Source organism: Hemiscyllium ocellatum, chromosome 7 (genome assembly GCF_020745735.1).
Source record: "Hemiscyllium ocellatum isolate sHemOce1 chromosome 7, sHemOce1.pat.X.cur, whole genome shotgun sequence".
NCBI lineage: Eukaryota > Metazoa > Chordata > Chondrichthyes > Orectolobiformes > Hemiscylliidae > Hemiscyllium > Hemiscyllium ocellatum.
In genome coordinates, this window is record NC_083407.1 from 52,944,417 (window position 1) to 52,960,186 (window position 15,770).

Consider the following 15,770-nt stretch of genomic DNA (forward strand, 5'->3'; position numbering starts at 1 on the left):
CCATCCAAATGCCTCTTAAATGTTGCAATTGTACCAGCCTTCACCACATCCCCTAGTACTGATCCTTGCTGTACACTGCTGGACATTGGCCTCCAGTCACTTGAACAGCCTTCTACCACTACCCTTTGTGTCCTATTGCTAAGCCAGTTTCTGATCTATTTCGCCAAGTTCTCACCAATTCCATGTGCTTTAATCTTTGCAGTCTCCCATCTGGGACCTGGTCAAAAACTTTGCTGAGAATCCTTGGAAACCATATCAACTAACTTCTATCATCAACACAGACAATCACATTCTGGAAACATTTTAACAAATTTGTTAGGCATGACCTCCGTCTGAAAGATCATGCTGACTATCCCAAATTAACCAGTGTCTTTCCAAACGGACATCAATTCTCTCTCTCAGAATTTTCTCCAATAGTTTCCCAACCACTGACGTGAGACTTAGCGGTCTAAAGGTTCCCCATTCATCTCTATCATCTTTCTTAAAAAATGGAACCTTTTAGCCATCCTCCAGTTGTCTGGCAATTTCCCCCTGCCCAAAGGATTAAAGATTTGCGTGCAAGCCACTGTAGTTTCCTGCCTCGCCTCCCACAGCAGCCTGGGATGCAATTCATCTAGGCTGAGGATTTATCTGTTTTTAAGCCTGACAGAGCTCCCAACATCTCCTCATTGCCTGTCATAACGGGCAAACTCTTTACACTCCCTTTTCCTAAAGTCCATACCTACGTTCTCCTTTTCCAGAGTGAAGACCAAAGAAAAATGTTCATTTAACACCCTTCCATTATTCTGCAGTTTCACCCACAGGTTGCCCCCTTGCTCCATGATGGGCCCTATTCTTACCTTAGTTAACCTCTTCCCGTTAATGCATTAAAATATCTTCAGATTCTCCCTAATCCTGTTCACAAGTCATTTTTTATGTCCCTTTTTTGCTCTAATTGCTTAAGTTCTGTCTTGCACTTCCTATCTTCCTCTGGGGACAGAGCTGAATTGCTCCCTTTTGACTTGCTAAAAGCCTTTTTTTTCGCTCAACATGTCCTGAATTGTCCTAAACATCCAGGGTTCTCTGAACTTACTGTTGCTACATTCCCCCTAAAGGGTACACATGTTGGACTTGTACTCTCCCTAGTTCTTATTTGGATGCCCCTCACTGCTCTGCTGTAGACTTAGTTGCAAGGAGCTGCTCCCAGTCAATTATGACCAGATTCTGCTTTATTTTAATAAACTTTGCCTTCCTTAACATAAAATTGTTGCTTGCAGGCCATCTTTTTCCTTGTCCATAACAAATTTGAACCAGACTGTGTTGTGGTCACTATCAGCAAAACGTTCCCCCACTTCCACATCCAATACGTGTCTGGCTGCTTCCTCCAGAACCAGATCCACCACTGCATAGTCCCTTTCTTTTCAAATACCCATCCGGATGCCTTTTAAATGTTGTGCTTGTTCCTGCCTCCACCAGTTCCTTCAGCAGCTCATTCCATACACTCACGAGCTTGTGCATGAAAAAGTTACTGCTCACTCTCTTATTTTGTAAAACATGCCATACATGTCAGGTGATAGAAAAATACAACCAAACCATCAACATCAGGTTTTGAAGAACCATTCAGTACTGTGCTGACGGATTGTGTAAGACTCAAAACTTGCCCGTAGTGTTAGGTGAAGTGGTAAATGTAGGGGAATGGGTCTGGGTGGGTTGCGCTTCGGTGGGTCAGTGTGGACTTGTTGGGCTGAAGGGCCTGTTTCCACACTGTGATTAATCTAAAAAAAACAGAAGTAGAATTCCAGGATATCTTTACAATGATGGATACGACAATTTGACTTCCAGAAAGTATTCCTTTGAGGACAATTACAATGAAATTTATGATGGAAAATGAACTCAGTATGCTTGTCCATTAGGGATGACCAACAGAAATAAAATTAGAACCTTGTACAGCCTCCCCTTTATCCTCCTCTGTTTCAAGGGAAACAAATCCAGCCTAACCAGTCTCTCCTCATACCTAAGGTTTTCTACCCCAGCAACATCCTGGTGAATGTCCTCTGCACATTTCCACCGAAACCATGTCCTTCCGCTAGTGTGGCAATCAGAAGTTGTCTAACCAATGCTCTTCAAAGTAGTAACAGGACTTCCTTGCTACTATAGTCTAGCCCCACCTAATGAAGTCAAACATCCTGTACGCCTTCTTCACCACCCTGTCTACCTGTGCTGACATCTTCAGGGATCTATGGAGTTGTATATCAAGATAATAGTTCTAGAACCTCACCATCCCAACTGAAATCCCTAGCTACAGTGTATTTCTCTGGTGAATACAGATGAGAAATATTCATTTAAGTCCTCACCCATATCCTCTGGCTCCACACATATCCTTCCCCAATGGTCTCTAATGTTGCACTCTATTCTCTTACTTTTAATAAACATCAAACCTTTTATTAATTGGCACCTATGGAACCAGGATGCTGCCAGATGATGTAATATTCCAAATAATCAAGAGATACACATTGCATGGAGTAAACCCCAACCAAGTGAAGCTTGTTATATTTTATTTACAGCATAAATAGAGATATTGCGATATCTGAGGTATGTAATTTTTGCTGGCTTATCGCGAATATGGTTGATAAAGTTAAAGCAAAATTTACTGCACTGATAAAATGCCTTGCAATTTTTCTTAATCCTATTGCCAAAGTTATTTTGTCACCCCTCTTTGTCCTCCTAATTTCTTTTTAAGCAACCCCCTATATTCTTTATACTTTTGAAAGATTTCCCCTGTTTTAATGCACTGTACTTAACACACATCTCCTTCTTTCTCTTTATCAAACCCTTAACATCCCTAGTCATCCAGGGTTCTCTGGATTTGCTACTCTCGCCCTTCACTCTTAGAGAAACATGCTGGCCCTGAACTTTCACAATACTACTTTAAAAAGTCTCCAATGTCCAAATGTAGACTTACCTGCAAATAGCTGCAACCAGACTATGTTTGTTGGATCCCGTTGAATGATGTTGAAATTGGCTTTCCCCAATTAACAGTTTCTGCACTATCTGCATCCCTTTCCACAATGACTTGGAATGTCAAAGTTTTATCACTATCCCCAAAATAATTGCCCACTGAAACTACAACCATCTGACCGGCTTCACTTGCAATGACTAGAACTGCTCCATCTCGAGAAAACCATTCTACTTATCTCCTGGATACACTTTAAAAATTTCACTCCTTCCAATTCCTCCACACTCAGGAGATCCCAGTTTCAAAGATTTCAAACAAGCAGCAAAATGCTTGCGCTATATTTACAAGGCAAACTTCCTAAAAGGAGATCCAGCGGTCCATATAAGGTAGTTAGGTGCATCGGTCTTATGAGGAAAGGTTGAGAGACTTGGGTCTGTTCTCATTGGAAAAAAGGCGGCTAAGGGGGGATTTGATAGAGACATACAAGATGATCAGAGTATTAGATAGGGTAGACAGTGAAATACTTTTTCCCAGGATAATGATGTCAGCTTGTACAAGAGGGCATAACTACAAATTGAGGAGTGATAGATTTAAGACAGATGTCAGAGGAAAGTTCTTTACGCAGAGTGTGGTAAGGGTGTGGATTGCCCTACCTGCTAATGGAGTCAACTCAGCCACATTAGGAAGGTTTAAACAATCCTTAGAGAAGCACATGGATGATTTTGGGATAGTGTAGGAAGACGAGCTGAGAATAGATCACAGGTCAGCGCAACATCGAGGGCCGAAGGGCCTGTTCTCCGCTGTATTGTTCTATGTTCTATTAATGAAGACATTTATATGGTAGGTACTCCAGATCACAGGAAAAATACATTTTGTAAATATGCTAAAGCATTATCATCATAGGGAGGAAAACAAAAAAAGTACATTCGTTGTTAACAGAATGTCAAAACACGAAGAGTGAGGTAGATGGAGCTGTGGATAGTTCACAAAGTAAACCTTCGATAATCCAATTAGTTAATACTGAAATACTTGGATATGTAGACACTATTCTAAAAGCCAAGGACCAATTCCACCTCCTGGAAATGCCTGCTAGATTATGTGGTTGGATATGCAGCTTGAGGATTCGGCTCCTCAGCCGCACAAGGACACATAGAACCCAAGATCAATAACAAGGAATTTCCTTAAGGGGCCATCATAATCACAGGTGAGTGATTGCAAGATGAAAACGGAGAGGAAAGACAATGGGAAGATATGGTAAGATTAGTTAGGAAATTCCAGGAAATCTGTAGAGATAAACCTAGGTGGATAATGTTAGCCAGACATAACATTGATGCAGGGGAATTAGTACCAATAAAACAAGATCTTAACTGTTCAGGTGGAAACTGACTTTCAAAACATGTTTGAAAATCACTTGAGGGCTCTTGTGGTGAAGTGTCATTGCCTCTGTGCCAAAAGGGCTACTTTCAAGTTCCACCTGCTGCAGAGGTGCATAATAATATGTCTGAACAGACTGATTAAAAATACCTAGAAAATCACTTGAATGAACCTAGCTAAGGCAGCTGGAGCTAACCAGTAGTGTGATTCCTAAATATAATCGGTCAACTTGTTGGTGCATGGACTACAGAAAAGTAAATGCAGTAGCAAAAACAGCTTCATACCCTGTTCCTTGGTTAGAAAATTGCATTACTAGGGTGGCAGTGTGTCACTCCTCTCTAAGATTGATATATTGAAGGAATACTGGCAAGTAACATTATCAAGATCTAAAAGAGGTAATCAGTCTTTGTGGCACCAAATGGATTGTATCAATGTTAATTCATGCCATTAGAGTTTAAAATTGCCCCAGTTACATTCCAAAAACTTATGAAACAGGTCATAGTTAGTGTGCCTAATTGAGTTGTTTATTCAGACAATGTTTAAATATGTACTAACACCAAGGAAGGTGTGAAACAATTAGAAGACATATTAAGCATTTATAGCTATCTGGCTTCATAAAAAGTCTTGCCAAAAATTGAGTTTGCAAAAGCAAAGGTCATTTACCTAGAACACATTATAGGGCAAGAGCAAATACTGCTAAGAACAGCAAAAGTTAAGGATCAAATAAAACTCCCCATTCCTAAAAGTCCCAGAAATATCATGATTTCCTGCTTAATATAGTTCTTTTTTACTGGATATTCATGCCTAATTTCAGCACTGCAGCTGCACCTCAAACAGATTTATTCCTAAAACAGGCAACAGTGATATGGACAAAAAAAAAAGTGCCACACAGCTTTTGACAAGCTGATAGCATTCCTAATGAATGAACCAGCATTGCCTGTATCTGATTTAATTAAAACTTTTAAAATGGCAATTGATGCTACATCTTGGGGGTGGTGGTGGTGGTCTTAAATGATGAAATACAGAAGCAAGTAGTGTGGTTTCATCTAAGCAATTAAACCAGTACTCTACAGTGGAAAAGGTGGCTGGGATTGGAAATAACCCCATAGAGGTTGCTATCCCATAACCAAGTCATTTTTTTTTATTTACATGTGCATAATACTTGACACTGGTGCAGTTTCTCAGAGTAGAATCTCTGAGGCACTTCTCATATCTGTCAGAGTTCCCTGATTGGGGCTGTTAACCTGGTCCAATCAGGGAACTTATTCAATGAGGTCCACTCAGCTGACCTCATTACAATCACTACATCCCCTCCCCCACATAAGCCTCTCCTGGGGCATTTTCGCACCAGGTCAGGTTCCTCTAACTCAACCTTGGATATGAGAGCATTTACTGGACTGTAGCCCATCTCTTATACTCGGAAGAAATTCATCCTCTGCTTCAGGCATTAAATGTGTTGAGCCTGCAACCTCTGATGTGTCCATCTCAAAGTCAGAGGTTTTTTGGTGCTACTAGATGGAGGGGGAGAACCCATTGGTTCCAACACTTTCCAGCTGTCCTGATGGGCTGAGTAAGTTTTGCACCTGCCCTGTTTGCTGGTTTGCAGCTTTCATTTGATCCAAGTGCTTGTTTAGGACCACCTCACCAACCCGAACTTTGTACATCAATGGGCCTGATCTTGTGTCAACCATGCTTCTTACCCCCGTAGGGCCATTTCCATGGTTTCAGCACCAAACTTTGTCCCCTGAAGTAAACGGTCTCTCTTGCTGAGAGGAGTCTTGTGTCCAGCATTGGTGTTCCTGAGTCCATTTCACCCACCAGGTCCTGAAATATTAGGTTTACCCTGGTGCGAAGTCTTCTAGCCATTAGCAACTCTGCTGGAGCTATCCCTGTAGTTGCATGAGGGGTGGTCCAATAATCAAATAAGAACCAGGACAGTTTGGTATTGGCAATGCTGAATTTGACCAGAGTACCCCTAGCAAGGGTTTGTGTTCTGTTAATATTATAAATTTATGTCCATAAACGCATTTACGGAACTTTCTCTCATCAAAGTCTGGGAAGTCTTGGAGCCATCTGTGAGCCAACACGACTCCAATACTATACACATCAGCACCAGATCTCGCATGGGATCAGAATGTGTCAATACCTTAAACAGTGAAAGCTGCTTCTTCATTTCCTAAAGTTCACGTCTTGGCTATGAGGACATTTCCAAACCTGACCCTTTTTCAGTAGCAGATGAACAAATGTTTAAGAGTTGAGGAACAATCTGTAGTGATTGAAATGAGCCAGGTGAACATCACAGACTGTAAGTTTAAAAGTGAAGGAATTGCAAATGCTGTAAATCAGAAACAAAAACAGAAGTTAGCAGATCTGGCAGCATCTGTGAAGAGAAATCAGCGTTAACAATTCAGTTCTGGTGACCCCTCCTCAGAGTTCCCTGATTGGGGCTGTTAACCTAGTCCAATCAGGGAGCCCTGGCTGATACGATCTCTGACAATCCTATTTATATCACTTCACTCTGAGACCTGGCCCTGAGAAAACTGGACCAAAGTCAAGTACAGTGCACATGTAAACAAAAGGTTATTTGGTGAAGGGATACTAGCCTCTGGAGTTAGAGTGGTGATGAGAGAAAATCATACTCTCCTGGAGAAATTCACTTACAACAGTCATCTTTGAGTTTGGGTAAGAATTTCTGGTGTTATACCATCACGGGGAAGCTTGATTCATTTGATCCTGCTGTCAAAGACTCTGCCCAGTATATGAAAAGAATGCATTCCTTTTTCCGGGCAAGTGACAGTGGGGACAGATGAAAAGTAACGTATAATTATCCTGACTGCTTGCCAACCAGTAGCTTTTTTCAGTTTTTAGAAGCCTAATGTTTCATGAGGCACGAGGTACTAAAACCTTTCAAGAGTTGGTGAATTTAGTTAAGGAACATTATGACCCCAAGCTGGCTCCAATTTTGAGATGCTATCGATTTTATTTGGCAGTTTGAGGATGAGGGTAATTTGTGTCAGGATTTTCAATGAGGTTAAGATAACTGGCAGAGGCATGTGACTTTGGTTTAACCCTTAATGAGATGCTGAGACACTGTTTGGGTATGTGGGATTAAAGATGTAACCATACAAAGTGCCTACTAGTTGAAGCCCAACTAGACTTCAACAGGCACTGCAGCTGGCTTTGTTATTAGAAAGTGCGGCAAGTGGAGCATAGGAGTTACAGGGTACACTGATTGAAGTGGACACTCTCACCAGGCCAACTGAGCTTCGGGGACACCACTTGAGTGGAAGCAATTGCATAATCTCACTCAGGACATATTCTGAATAAAGGGACTGTAGGTCAGCCTACAGCAAAATCCCAAAACAATGCCAAACCTTGGACAAACAGTTAACATTTTTTCTTCAGGATCTGGACCAGTTGCTGCCAATCGAGACAGCAAAAGAGTCCCACTAGGTCTGAATTGAGTGGCACTCTTGTGGTCACTGTTGACAATATCAGAACCTAGATGCAATAAAGGTCCGGTCTTAGCAAAAGTAAAACAGCTGGTGGTGCTGGTGTAAGCAAAATACCCACAACAACAACAATTGAAAACTCTGTACATTCAGCAAGACCTGGTCACCATAAAGAATGGCATTTTATTATGGGAAGCAAGAATGATTGTCCCAAGCAAAGGTCACCGCTTGTTACCGGCCGGTATCCAGGAGAGTTCACACCCTGTAATGGTCACCTGCATCTGGTTTGGAAATGTCTGATTAAATGGTCACTCAGTTCTGATTCGCTCTGGACTCCAACCCTTATGTTTATGTAAGGCCTCGACTGAGAAACTATATTGGGAAACCTTTACAGGTGAAGAGTTCAACTTCAGTTCTGGTCTCGTATGAGAAGCAACTAGTTCAGTTACCACTGATTTGTAGTAAAAGATTCAAACCCAAGCTTAATGGGGTGAAATTGGTTAAGAAAGATTCACCTTGATTGGCTCCACAATTTTGATTAGAAAATGGAAGCCTGAGTGAAGTCCTAATTAAATAGCTGTAAGTTTTTCAGGAAGGTCTAGGGACTGTCAAAGGATGTTGATGAGAAAGCAATTCCTCTATTCTGCAAGGTCTGTTCGTGCCATTTGCCGTATGTGCAAAAGTAGAAATCAGGAGGCTGGAAAGTGAAGGAATTATCATATCCATACAGTTTGTGGAATGGGCAGCACCGACTGTACCAATTTGTGAAGCCCACCAGATCAGTTTGTTTTTGTGGAGATTGTAAACAGGCGATAAACTGCTTCTGGCAACTGGATAAGTGCCTAATCCCTCGCATTGAGGAAGAACGCACGAAGCTGGTGGAGGCAGCTGTCCTTCACCACAAAGCTGGTCATGAGCCATGTGCACCTGCAATTGCAGTAAGATAAGGAGTCCCTAGAAACGTGCTACAATTAATACCCATAAGGACTTGTACCAATATACATCTGGTATCATCAGAATGTGCCATTTTTCAGCGGACAATAAAGAACATTTTACATAAATTATTTGCTATAGAGAAGATGTATGAAACTTGAATGGATCCAGAAATGATTTACAAGGGTGTTGACGGGATTGAAGGGTTTGAGTTATAGAGAGGGGCTGAATAGGCTGCGGCAGCTTTCCCTGGAGCATCAGAGGCTGAGAGATGACCTGTAGAGGTTTATAAAATCATGAGGGGCATGGATTGGGTGAATAGCCAGAAGTCTTTTCCCCAGGGTAGGGGAGTCCAGACCTGTAGGGCATAGGCTTAAATTGAGAGGGGAGAGGTTTAAAAGGGACTGGAAAAACAACTTTTTCATGCAAAAGGTGGAGTGTGTATGAAATGAATTGCCAGAGGTGAAGGAGACAGGTACAATTACAACATCTAAAAGGCATCTGTATGGGTACATGAATAGGAAGGGAAAGTAGGAATATGGGCCAAATGCTGATTAAATTAGACCAAATCAGTTTAGGATATATGGTAGGCATGGATGTGTTGGACTGAAGGATCTGTTTCCATGCTGTATAACTCGATGACTATTAAGAAATGAAAAGCATTTTTAAATATGTTTCAAATCCAAGGTAGATGACACATAGTCGACGAAACACAACAAAAAGCCTACATTCATTCATTCTCAACTCTGTAACAAATGTAAACAATTTTTACCATTTTAACTTATTCTGTGATTTTTACATTCTTTGCAGAGCATTATCTTGATTCATTTACAACTCAAAAAATGTTGTAAGTGGTGCTTATACATTGATTGCACATGCAACTTCTGGAGAAGCTGACTTTGATTCTTTTGATAGACTAGTTGGCACCAGGTGCCTTTGAGTTGAAAGAAAATTCCCAGCAACAGCTTTTGGATTGGTTTTAAGTAGCAGTTTGTCACAGAACTGAGAAAAAGGAGCAGTTGCACTCAGACCTCCAAAAGCCTGCAAGCAAGCCAGATCTCTTTCAGAGTAGAAGAAAGCCAGCACTTACAGACTCTTAGAAAGAACTTCTAACTGACCAACTACAAATTGAGGGTTGTTTGGTTAACAACATGGGGTCATTGCCAAAAAACAAAATAATGAGGTCACCTCATTGCACTCACAGTTTTGACCTTTCACCCTCAGAATTTGCTCCTTATATTTTCCAACCACCATATTTATGTTCCATTTGTGAATGGATGAGAGTGTTTAGATAGGAGGATTTTAAGGGGCTATAGTTTCAAGCTTGCATATTAGAAATTTAAAACCCATTTTGCCATGTTAGGAGATATGATTCCTATAATTAATACGTTTTTGTTTATTGATGAAACCTTGTGAGAGTTTCTTTTATCACAGGTAATGGTCCCACTCAGACAAACTAATCTGATGATTAAATTGATCATTATCACATTAGTGATGATTTGTGGAATAGTGAGTCTTGATTTACAGCACAATCTTCCAATCGAGGTGCGGCCACAAGAACATGCTGAACAATGAGTACTGTGCTCTGATGCTGTATTTGAAGCACAATTTGCAGTGTATTTCTTACATCTTTTACTCTGTTCATGCTCATGAAACATGAAAACCTCAGAAAATGGAGCTTTGTTTTCAGTCACAACTTCCTCTGGAAACCCAGAAGCAGCAATCAATTTGCACATCTATAAAGATTCACTAGTTGCTTGATTCACTGGAAAGACCTCACCCAATTTTGAATTGGTATCTAACATGATAAGTACCTGTTGCCCATTAAATTCTGCAAAATCTATGTTCAGACTGTGCCTCACTCCTTTGACCATTTCCATGTTTGTGAAGCTACTGATGGGGCTCAATTTCCACAACTTGACGTACTCAACACTGTTCCACTGTGTTTTCTATGTCCTTACGTAACCCCAGCCATCAGAGATTGCTTCTTGCTAGAGTCTTTGCCAAATTTAATCCAAAGTATTGATTGCTAAGAACGACACAGCAACCTTAATCTGTATCTTTTTGAAAGTACAAACCTGGCTCCTCAAATGACACCACCTTTATCAATTGACAACCATTAATGCTGGAAAAAAAAGCCTGATTTCTAAATCCATCTGCGTAGGCCACCTGTTTGTGAGAGAGTTGTACACATCTGACATATGAAAACTCCATGAGTTATTCTAACATTATCTGCTGGGGCTGGCAATTCATCTATTTGTGAAAATAAAAATATATTGTACCTCGTTTTCTACGTTGGATGAGGTTTGTAGTCTCGACATCATTTCGGTTGCAGCTAAAGTGGGTACTGAAGTCTTTGGATTCAATATAGCCATTACTGGCTTATGATCAGCTTTGATTGTTAAGCTGTGATGATCCAAGTTATTTATGAAATCTTCCTGCTCCAGAAATCAAAGATAACACTTGACGCTCAGTATAATTTTGCTCATTGACACTGTGGGTGTTACTCAAGTGACCATTCTTCATCTATCAGCTTAGAGCACAGCAGCAGGCTTTTCACTTGTGGAGAGCAATACAGCTGAGCCTGATAATGTTCTCACCTGATGTGTACGGGTGTGCATACAGGCACACACACACACTTTCCAGCAGGAGGCAACTGAAAAGCAATAGGAAGCCAGAACCCTGACTGGTTTTTCCCCTCCATAGCCAAGGAGCACTATGGGCAATTGTAACACCCCAACTGTTGCACTGGCTGAGATCGCAGACCAGAAATTGTGTGGATTAGCATAAATCAGACATAATTGCCAAAGCAGGAGGAGAAGAACATAACTGAATTTAACATCAAGAAAACTATGAATTTGAAGTCTGAATAATGTGGAAGCATATCATGAAAAATATGAAGAGAAAAGCAAACTGATATTTAAGCATAAAAAAGACAATAGAATGCAGCTGTGCAGAGGCGCCTGGGTATCCTTATATATGAAACAGCATCTGGGGACAGCAAGTCATGCAGAAGGCAAAAGGAATGTTGGTCTTTATTGCAACAGGGTTGGACCTATTCTCATTGGTGTTGGGAGAAAGAGAGATTAACTTATTTAAAGATGCAAGATTTTAAGGGGGTTTAACAAAATAGATGCTGAGGGAACATTTCTGTTTGAAAGCAAGTGGCCACACTTCAGAACAAGGGATCACTCATGTGACATGGAGGCAAGAGGAATTTCTTCTCCAGTCAAAACTCTCTGGCATTCTTTACCCCCCAGAACTGTGGAAGCTGAGTCATCGAAGTTTGAGATAGTTAAAATTTTGAACTATAGGTTTATGGGAAGCAGGGAAATAGAGTTAATGCCAAGGTCAGATCAGCCTTATTGAATGACAGAGCAAGTATAAAGGCCAATCCAGCCTTCTTCTGCTAGGTTTATTATGTCCATGATAAGTAGAATAAAAGTACATGCACTTTACAAATTTCCCCAGGGTAGGAGAATCCAAAGCTAGAGGGCATAGGTTTAAGGTGAGAGAGGAAAAATTTAAAAGGCTGAGAGGCAACTTTTTCAGGTGGAGGACGATGCACGTATGGAATCAGCTGCCAGAGTAATTGGAGGAGACTGGTACAATTACAGCATTGAAAAATCATCTGTATGGGTACATGAATAGGAATGGTTTAGGGGGATATGGGCCAAATGCTGGCAAATAGGACTAGATTAATTTAGGATATCTTGTCAGCATGGACAAGTGGACCAAAGGCTCTACTTCTGTGCTAAGACTCTAATGTATTAAATATCTGTAAATAATCCTGCATCTGAAAAAAAAATCAACATAATACTCAAAATAAAAGCAGACCATTTAAGCTCCTCACAGTATTTTCATTAATGCCAGCTAATATTACAGCACAGGATTTTCTCCCACTAGAGACCATTTTATGCTGCTCAAGACTCCACATAACACCACATACATTACTTTGTAACAGGAACTAAACAAATCTGAAGTTTACAAACAACTGGCTATAATTCTGGTCTAACTATGTTGATCTTTTAAAAAGCTACAAATAAATGTTCAAAAATGTACATTAGTTATGAAAAAAAACTGGAAAATCAGTGGAAAAGACCAATCTTATACACTGATACAGTTTAGCTCAAATACCAAAGTAACTAAAACACACAGAAAAATAAAGCTGAAAATATATTCAACTCTAATGTTATATGGTCTGCATGGGTGCTGGAACATTCATATAAACAAACCAATATTAATTTGTCTAATTTGCACAAACGTTACAAATCATTATGTATCAAAGTTCTATCAATTCTCATGAAGTATTCCACGGCAAAAATGTTAGCAAGACAATCAGTTCAGCTAGAATTTCTTCTGGTGTGGAACAGGCCAAACTTATTCTCCTCACTTTTCTCAAGATGAAAACAAAAGCTGGATTTTTAAGTAAGCCATATTATTTTCCTAAAAGAAATTTTTAAAAAATTAAAACACTGAATCAATGCTGTGTAATAGAATTAAATGACATTTTAAACCACACTGGTAAACCACGAGAACATGTGTTCAATATCCAATTAACCAATCTGAAGACTCATTATGATCTACACAGCTGACAAGATTTTGCATCTTGACAAGCACAATATGAACTCAAATTCCAAAGATACATTTCTGAACCTTTGTATTTGTGAATAACATCCATTTCCACTTTTAAGAAGAGAAAGCGAGCGGTTGATAATCCTATTCATCAGCAAATCAAAGTTGATCAGTTTTAGAGAAGCAAACAAAAGGTTGTTTCTAACAAAAATTGTAAAACATTATAAATGTATTGAGGTTACACAGATAAATAATAATATGCAATTTTGTTTCATATATAAATGGCTCAACATTACTAGTATTTTCTAACAATGTTGTATACTCTATTCTGGAAAACATCTCAATAACCCAGCTATCTTTCAAAGTAAAAGCATGTATTAATCACCTAACTTCCTTTACACACAGTCTTTTAAAATTTTGCAAACATACACCACGATATATGATTAATGACTATTATACTATTAAGAAATCAGTCACAAAATACAATATACACATCTGTCTGCAATATTAAAGAAAGAATTTATCATTTCAGTTCACAATTGCATTAACTTCCAAATCAGAATGGCAATACATGCTGTAACAAGACACCTCAGCAGTAGTTTAAGCAAGTAAACCACCTAGTCAATTTCTTTATGTTCTGCACTCTTTATAATATACCCTCCCTGCGGTAGAGCAAAATCGAATTGCCTCTCACATTTGCAGACAGCTCTGTGAAGGTGATAATAGACCTGCTCCCTGCTGTCATGAGGCAGGAAATAGGAAAATGGCATATGGGGCCAGAAGAGAATAAAAAAAGAAAGGAACTGAACAACATCAGCAAAAACAGACTACAACAAAGGTGAATAGCAACCAAAACTGTAATTTAACCATCTCCCTGGCAATGTTAAACACTTCCAATTATTAACTTCTGAATACACTAAAATAACTTGTGGATTATTGGAAATAGTCACAAAATCATTTCACTTTCCTGAACAAATTAAAAATTAATAAATTGTTAATTCATTCATCAGATTCTAATCAGCCTCACATTTCTATTACATTCAGCAAGTTAATATCTCACCACTGAAGTTCTTATTATTTAATAAGAATTAACAAATGCAGGATATTAGTTTAGCAATCAAACCACTGAAGTGTGAAATGTATAGGTGCTCAAATCTTTACAAAGTGCTATTGTGAAAGCAGAAAAAAACCTCTATATTTTACAAAGTTTGCAGTCAAAATTGCAAATTACTCATGGCTAATAATAATATTGATTAAACGGGGTATCTTTTATTTTAAACTGTGTGCTATTTGCTCCATTTGTACTAAATTTAAATCAGACCCAAAAATAATTATTTTTAATTGTGCATTACACCTGCTAATAAGAAGTCATTTGACAAACAAAAATCACTATTAAATATTCGGTTTTTTCATCAACCGGATATTTTCTACATATTAAAAACATCAGACAGACAGACAGACAGACATAAAGGACCTCACTTATGATTGGCTATCTAACCAACTAGACACTATTTTTACCATTAAATCCATGCTACAAAGAAGTGGTACTTCTTAAAAAAAAATGCCATAAGGCTCTTTCCATTGAGCACAAGAGGTTTTTTTTAACCAAGTATTCAGAATTCCATTTTAAGATTCTGAAGAATCAAAACCTTTTGATTTGCACCTTTTAAAATACGGACTAAAAAATAAACATTATGTGGAAAATAATTTTTTCTTAAAAACAGGTTAAATAATTCTTTGGATAAAGAAATAAATACAAATAGAGTAGATATATTGCTGTGCTCAATCTCAAACAAATGCAAAATACAAACAAAAGGAAAAAACTGATATTTAAGTTAAACTTCAAGGGAAATCGCCCATTAGTATATAGCTCTTATGTCAAATTAGACTTCAACATTTAACCAATATTTATCATTCTTAACAGTGTAATATAAACTGGTGTTTATACTGAACACTAGAGGGTTTCCAGTGCTTCAAATAACTAACATTAATTGTTTGTATCTGATAATCAACAGATTTATTGTTACACAAGTAGCATTTTTGCTAAGAACATGATCATACCTTTCCCTTTACACTCTGAATAGGATCCACCACTACGGCAACAGCTCGCTCCGACAGGGCTTCAAAGCTCTGCTGAGTGTTGATGTCAACTCCTGAAAGCCAGCATCCAAAGCCAGGGTGACTATGGTACCAGCCAACAACCATTTCAGGTCTAAAACAGAGCAAATGGCTAAGTGTTTTTATTTTGGAAATAAAAGGCAAACTAGCACTTTGAAGAAAGCAAACATAAAAAAGGAACTGAACAATAGAAACATACAAGCATGATAACGCTAAAAAAGTATGAAAAATGGGAACTCATTCAACATACATTTATGATGGTGTGGAAGTGAAGAAAGTGTGTCATACAAGCGCTATTAAAAAGATGTGCATTAGCGGTAGTAGATCATGCTTTCAATTTTTCACCCTGTTACCACACCTTCCCTGAGCCAGTTTTTACCCTT

The 15,770-nt window shown here is 39.0% G+C and overlaps 1 protein-coding gene across 2 annotated transcripts in view; it reads right to left on the bottom strand.

The window, feature by feature from the left end:
- The window catches only part of psmd14 (proteasome 26S subunit, non-ATPase 14), a 106,166-nt gene that overhangs the window by 42,553 nt on the left and 47,843 nt on the right, over window positions 1-15,770 (bottom strand). For both annotated transcript variants that reach the window (XM_060827883.1, XM_060827886.1), the window contains exon 6: window positions 15,331-15,481. In XM_060827883.1, coding sequence (XP_060683866.1) covers window positions 15,331-15,481 — 151 coding nt within the window. The remainder of the gene's footprint in view (window positions 1-15,330; window positions 15,482-15,770) is intronic.